The sequence below is a fragment of the Anneissia japonica genome, unplaced genomic scaffold (assembly GCF_011630105.1).
Source record: "Anneissia japonica isolate Jap-2015-1 unplaced genomic scaffold, ASM1163010v1 scaffold439_len473750_cov173, whole genome shotgun sequence".
Classification (NCBI taxonomy): Eukaryota; Metazoa; Echinodermata; class Crinoidea; order Comatulida; family Comatulidae; genus Anneissia; species Anneissia japonica.
This window is the reverse complement of record NW_022691745.1, coordinates 276,537-283,656: the sequence shown is the minus strand read 5'-3', so window position 1 is coordinate 283,656 and position 7,120 is coordinate 276,537. Positions and strand designations below refer to the sequence as shown.

General features: G+C 34.6%; 1 protein-coding gene across 2 annotated transcripts in view; it reads right to left on the bottom strand.

Annotated features, from left to right (window-relative positions):
- LOC117100096 overlaps positions 1-7,120 on the bottom strand; it is an 11,268-nt gene that overhangs the window by 2,333 nt on the left and 1,815 nt on the right. For both annotated transcript variants that reach the window (XM_033239649.1, XM_033239648.1), the window contains exon 2: positions 1,156-4,072. In XM_033239649.1, the coding sequence (XP_033095540.1) occupies positions 1,156-3,984 (2,829 nt within the window). In that variant the 5' untranslated portion in view covers positions 3,985-4,072. The remainder of the gene's footprint in view (positions 1-1,155; positions 4,073-7,120) is intronic.

Sequence of the window (7,120 nt, the reverse complement as noted above, 5' to 3'; positions counted from 1 at the left end):
GTTGCAATAAGAAAATTAGAATTTTGAAGAACGTCATTAAACTACACTTCCAGTTTCAGTAAAGCTTATTCCTGCCATCTAGGAATCAAAATTTTCCCAGGGGAGAGTCCACGGACCACCTTTTCTTTTTGGGATTTATCGATTCATGGAAAAAAAAATAGGCGTGCAACTACTCATTTATTTATGTATGTATACACACATAAAATAAGACATGAGAAAAATTTATCTGACGGTTTTCAAGAGGGAAAAACCTTAAATTTTGTCAACTTAAAAAGTCATTTAAAAGACATTTCAGAAGTCAGGAGAGCTCATTTCCCACATTCTAGAAATCGAAATATTTCCGGGGTAACCCGGACACCCTTTTTCTTCGGAATTCATTGATTCATTAAATCATTTTCAAGAGGGGAAAAAAAATTGAATTTTTAAGAAATAAAAAGTAATTAAAAGACACCTCAGAAGTCGGGAAAGCTTATTTCCCACCTTCTAAGAATCAAAATTTTCCGAACCCCCCCCCCTTCTTTTTTGGAATTTATTGATTCATGGAAAAAATCGTATGCAATTATTCAATTTGTTTATGTATGTAAACACACATTAAATAAGACATGAGAAAAAATTACCTGACCGTTTTCAACAGGGGAAACCCTTGAATTTTCACAGCTGTGAGTAGATGAATTATTATTTTAATGACACATTTTTTTAGTTGCACATTGCGGCTACCCTGAATATTAATATTTTTTTTTTGTTACTGAAAACTACCATGCTAGATAGTCAAAATTGACTTAATGCAAACTCATATTCATCAAATGTGCTGGGCTTCATGGGGCTTCGCCTCCTTGCACCCCCACCAGGGGCACTGCCCCTCGACCTCGCCGGGGGCCTAGGCGGCCCCCTGGCCCCAGCCAAAGGCTGCTCGTTTCGCTCGCAGGATGCGCCCCCCCCCCTTTTCTGGCAGGCTGGATCCGCCCCTGTTGACGTAGCTTGTAACAGCGTGTTGACTGAAGTGTATTCACGGTGCGAATACAGTGTGGAATGACGTTGACACCGTGTTAACACTTTGTCCACACCTTCATTATGTGTTCACTCTGTGTACACAGTAAAAGCCCCATCACCGAGTGAACACATAGTAAGTCTATTATTGCAGTAACATAGACCTACCTTTCTCTCAAACGTAAGCTTATGGTAATGGTCTGGCTTGTAGCCGTCCAAAGAAGACATATCATTCCCTGGTGTTATGAGGTTCACCAAACACATTGTTCCATCTAACAAACTGCATTGTTCGCATTCAGGACCATAGATATACTGATTCCGGAAGTAGTCCGGATTGAAATCCCGATTGATTATCTCTTCAGTAAAATTAATCATTTTCTGTACAACATTAATAAACTCTGCATGGTTTTCATTATGCACAGCAATTTTGATCAGATTTCGATCGTATGAATTAATGCTTCCAGAAATGACTGTTGTGCTAATAACAAAAAGAGATGATTTGCTAATCCTGAATCTTGCCGCATTGTAGTAGATCTTATCCCAAGTAAACACTTCACAACATTTAGCTATGAGACGCAAAAATATAAATTCAGGAATGATTTCCCTAAAATCAAAATAAAGAATAGTTTGTGAACAATCATTCCCGTTCCAGATAGATGATAATGAAGCAATCTTCGGCAGTCGACATGAAAGAAGAAATGTTCCGACTTGTTCGACTTGATCAGTAACAGTAAGAGGGAAAAGTAGGTGTGATCCCACTAAGAAACGAATAACATAAGGGTAAAACGTCCAGACTCCTTTTTGTCGGCAGATATGCTCTAGTAATCTACTATCAACGATTCCTAAATCTTTCAAACTCTGCCAGTAGTCAGCTACTGTCCGATTTCTCTTATGAGGTGCAGGCACATTTACCAAATACTGCAAAATGTCTACAAGCATATGAGGATCACAAATGACGAACTTTCTGAGTACCTCATCACGTTCGTTGTATATAATATCACCAGATCTATCAAAGAAGCATAAGATTTGACGCAACTCATTCTGTGACGTTATATTGCATCTTGATTTTACTTCTTCTGAAATTTCTTCTAATTTTGTAATAATGCACTTTTGTAGGCGAAACTTGTTTAAAGATTCATTAAATAAAAGATATTTTATTGAAAATGTTTCCTGAAAAAACGTCAGTTTCTGTATTTCGTCGTAGATAGCTGCTCGTAAAAGATTTCGTTGGCAGTCCACTTGTAATGCGTTTTCGATCAAAAAGAAAAGGCTTCCAGACGGATGAAATGCAAGCCACTTAGAAAACATCTTGTAAAGATGTTCTCTTGCTAGATTTAAAATATTCAAAAGAGCATTTGTGTCACCAACACTGTCTCGTCTTGTTCCTACAAGAAAGACTACAGCATTTCCAACCTCTGCGTGCATAGCAACTGACTGTAGCCAGAACTGCAGACGTTTAATCTGTTTCTCAGGGTTCATAACCGCTTTAACTGCATTGAAAACAATGAGATACACACCCTGTTTTGACATGAAGAGGTGATGTGTGTTATAGTACATGTCTTGCCCAGCAAAGTCCCATAAACTCAGTCTTGCATCCAAATAGGATTCGTTACGAATACATGCTTTCACTGATTGTTTGACATGAGTTATTGGTATGGATGTTGTATATTTTACTCTCATATAGGCAGACAATTCGTATGCAATAAACGCAATGATAGGGACGAGAAATTGCAATACGCTGAATAAATATCGTGAAAAAGACTGTTTATAATTTAAGAAGAGATTTCCTAAATTTACAAATTCCCATCCACAAATAACAGCTATAAATAGCCCAGTTAGAAAACCAATAGATTTTTTTATAACATAGTTTTGATTGAAATAATCATACACAACAAATCTTCTCCCCAAAATGACTCCAAATTTTGTAAAACATACAACTATAGCAACATACAAAATAATAAATAGGCGTAGACATAATGACGTTCGTATAAAAGGTGTGATGACAAGAATAATGATTATTAAAAAAGATATACAACTCTTTCGACCCATAGATAATATCTTAGTATGAACATTTTTAAAAATCACTATTGTAATAAATGCAATGATACAAAATAAGAAATTATAATATACTTTGCTGTAGATGAGTAGTAGCTTTTCTGTAACATTATCGATGGTAACATTTTTTTGTTGAGGATGAACCATTATACAAAATGCTATGCAAACTCCAACCCTACAACCTGCGCTCATAAGCACTCCGGTAATTAGGCCAACTAGTCCATACATAAGAGCCATCAGGACTGACGACATATTATTCCAATCCAATCCAGTGTCTTGCATTTCTTTGTGAATGTTATCTATGCTAATTGCACTGTCTATGAGTACCATTTCGATAGTGTATCCGGAACCAAAGCGGTACGCAGTGTGAACATCGAATACACACATCAAGCAGAGAATATAAATCCATGCAACCAGTCCAAATCCGAAAGTAAACCCACCTGTTAGAAACGTAATTAAAGAGGGAATAATAAGTATTATCTGATGAAATATATCTTCAATCAGATCTCGTAGCCAGAAATGTAAACTAACATCAGGCGGGCTACCTGCCCTCTTGGATTTTTTCATACCACGTTTCCGCATGTGTGATACTGCCCACCATGCTGCTGAACTTTCATAATCTTCTTGAGGTGTGTTTGATACTTCACACCATTTACTATTAACATCGTTAATTTTTGCTTTGAAAATGTTTGTTTCGATTCCTGTTGTGCTGGGCTCATCATGCCGAAATTCTTTTCCTCTTAAACGCCTGCATGTGGAAGTCTTTCCGGCAGCGTGGTCGCCTAGGAGAAGTATCTTGGTTCTGTTAAGAGGAAGTGCTCCCCTTTCTTGAGCTATTTTGTAAGCTTCATGCACCTCGGTATCAGCTGCAATAACGTACTTGTTAATACTGCGTTCATACTTATAATAACCTTGTAGATGATTCGCTGTTCTTTTATCCATTATTATTAATATCCAATATTAGTTAATCCTCACCCAATGTACTTCTATCGAGTTCCGGCTGGTCACCTTTTTGAAAATTCACATATCACTGCCAAAAAAAAAAAAATATATATATATATATATTATTTAAAATTATTTATTAAAATTGCATCTAAATCTATCATGTATCTTTAAAATTTGACTACCGGGTCCGGACATTCATGAGAGTAGCAATATCTGTTCAAGTAGGTACAGTATTGAATATTAACTCATATATGTTTAAGCAGGGAACAGTGAAATTACCTAGAATGATCTCAAACTACTAAGGCATGCTAATCCTATTAGGTACCTATTGTTCGCTAATGTTCTTGTCTAAAAGTTTCCCTGTTGTGTCCTAGTTCTTTGTCCCCTAAAAAACTCATATCTCTTTTCAGAATATATAGATGATGTTTGAGCCCTATCGTTTAGCGTCCGTTCATTAACACGTCCATGGTGTAATACCTGTCTCTTATACACATCTAGATGTGTATAAGAGACAGATATAAAGATTTACAGGCTACTTTTTTCTTAGTTTTCACAATAATTTATCAGATATTCTTCTTTCGATTTTCGTGGGTTACCTTTGTGTTACACAAAAAAAAAAAAACCATCCGTCCATCTGACAAGCACAAGTTGCCTGGAGGGGCAACGTAGTTGCCTGGAGGGGCAACGTAACCAAATATCCTAAGGCAAGACTTTTTAATACCTTGTTTAGCGAACCTGCCGATTGCAAATATTGATGATTTCAAATAAAATTTTATTTTTAGCCAATTAGCCCACCCGCCGCCACCAAATAGTGGACATTTCAGATAAAAAAGAATAAAGTTTTTCTTTATTTTTATTACGCCCTCAGCTGCCTTGAAATCTCCGAAGATATGTATATTTCTTCTTAATTATATTTCAAAAATTTAACCATCCTATTTTACATTTACCAAAATAATTTTATTTTTATTTTCTCCTCCGTCTGGATGTTTTTGGCAAAACTATTTGATAAATAACAAAAATGATTTTTATTTTTATTCCGCCCTCCTCCGATGATCTTTAAAAAAATAAGTATGTAAAAACAAGGAATATAAACAGTCTCCTCTAATGGGAAGTCATTTTGTTCTGGATTTCAGACCTATTCATGGGTCAGTCTAGGCTAATGGTAAACTTCTTTGCCAAGTTAAGCAATCTTATTCGCTGTAGTTGTCTTCACAAATTTACTCCATCACAAGCGCATGTCGTTTTCTAAAAACAGATTGTTACGTGCGATAAGCTTTTGAGTTGAAGTACTGTAGGCTACTCATTATAATATCCTTAGAACAATACTAAGGATATTCTAATTAGTAGATTACAGTACTTTCACTTATTAAATTATCCTTAGAACAGTACTAAAGGCAACAGGCCTATGGAATATATTATTCAACTTCCTTCTGCATTTATTACCTGTTTGCAGAACACAAGATATTTTATCGTCTAAAACATACGATCGAATCAATAATACGTAAAAATACAAATTATATACGGTATACCAGAAACAGCACGATTTTAAAAACATCATTTTTTTAAATGCCCTAAGTTTACTTTTGTGATGACGATTGTTAGATTAAATTTAGTTGGCAAAAATTAATACTTTCTTTTACTAACGACAGCGTGTTGTGAAAGGTACACATTAGTCCAAACCAGAATTCCTCTGAAATCCTTATCAAGTGGTTTACATAGAAAAGTAATAATTTCTTTGAATATCTTCTGAAATGTTCGTTTAGTTCTACTTAATGTATTTTTGTTGTTTGATTTTTAATAATTGAAAATTATAAATTAGGTTAAAAGGCTGTTATTTGGTCTATGAAAAAATTAAGATGGTGCCATCACAATCTCATTATTTTCTTTGGATGTGCTTTTTTGCTTTCATTTAGATAGCCCACGGTTGGTTTATCCCACTTCAACTTATTATCTACATCTTTACACCTAAACAACGCTGACTACGTTTGTTATCACTGCCCATCATTTTGGCAATCTCATGGCCTACCAGGCTAACACTGGCATAGAGCCAACTACTCTAACGCATTTTAATAGCACTTAAAATAATTACCATAATCATAATAATACATTTTTGTTAAATGTGGTGGATTTAGAAACGGATACAATACTTTTTTTTAAATTATAGTCCTGAATGGATAAAATAGAAAAAGCGAAATAATATTCGAAAGGAAGTAAAGTACAAGTATTCTAATGTTTAGACAGGATACAATCGATTTAATTTTGATACGACCATTGTTTTCCTTACACATCAGGTCGCGTTAACGATTAATGATTCGAAATCTAAGCTTTGAAACGAGAGCATCAATGATACAATAGCCCACTTGACAATAGCTGGCAATGTATAAGTGCTGTCGGTGGGTGGAGGTTGTGTGGAGTGTTGTTGTTATGTGTATTAAGCATAAAGAAAACATTTGAAGTTAGAGTTAGTTGTATGCATCATCACAGACCTTTTTTGTTATGTTCACTTAACAGTTAGGAAAGGTGTGATTTCGTGTACAGTGATATTAAAGGAAATTTGGTTGTTGTAAGGTTTGTTGTGTACGTAACTTTTTGAAATAATTTGTACTGTAATTATGAAGATATTTATGTAGAGGTTTATGATATAAGTACTGTAGACAGTTTGGTGAGTGAATGGAATTTGTTGAATAGAAGTATTTCATTGTGAAGAAATATATTTTTCCAAAGGTGCATTATAATTACGTATATCATTTGTCTTTGTTTGTTAGTTAAACATGCAGCTTTGTTTAAGGAAGGCTAAATAACTTCTTGGCTGACGTCAGATATCGATGTATGTATATGTTTATATGTATATGTATATATATATAATATATATATATGTATATATATATATATATATGCGTGTATGTGTGTTTGTATGTATGTATATATGTATGTATATATATATATATAAGTATGCTGTCTCTTATACACATCTAGATGTGTATAAGAGACAGGAGTCCCGCCAGAGGCATTTTATTACAGAATTTCTTTATTCATTTATTTACAGGACTACATTTGTTGAGAGCTATGCTACACGATGTATTTATATGTCCTTTATTCGAACACTATTTACCTTTCTTTGATGATTTATATA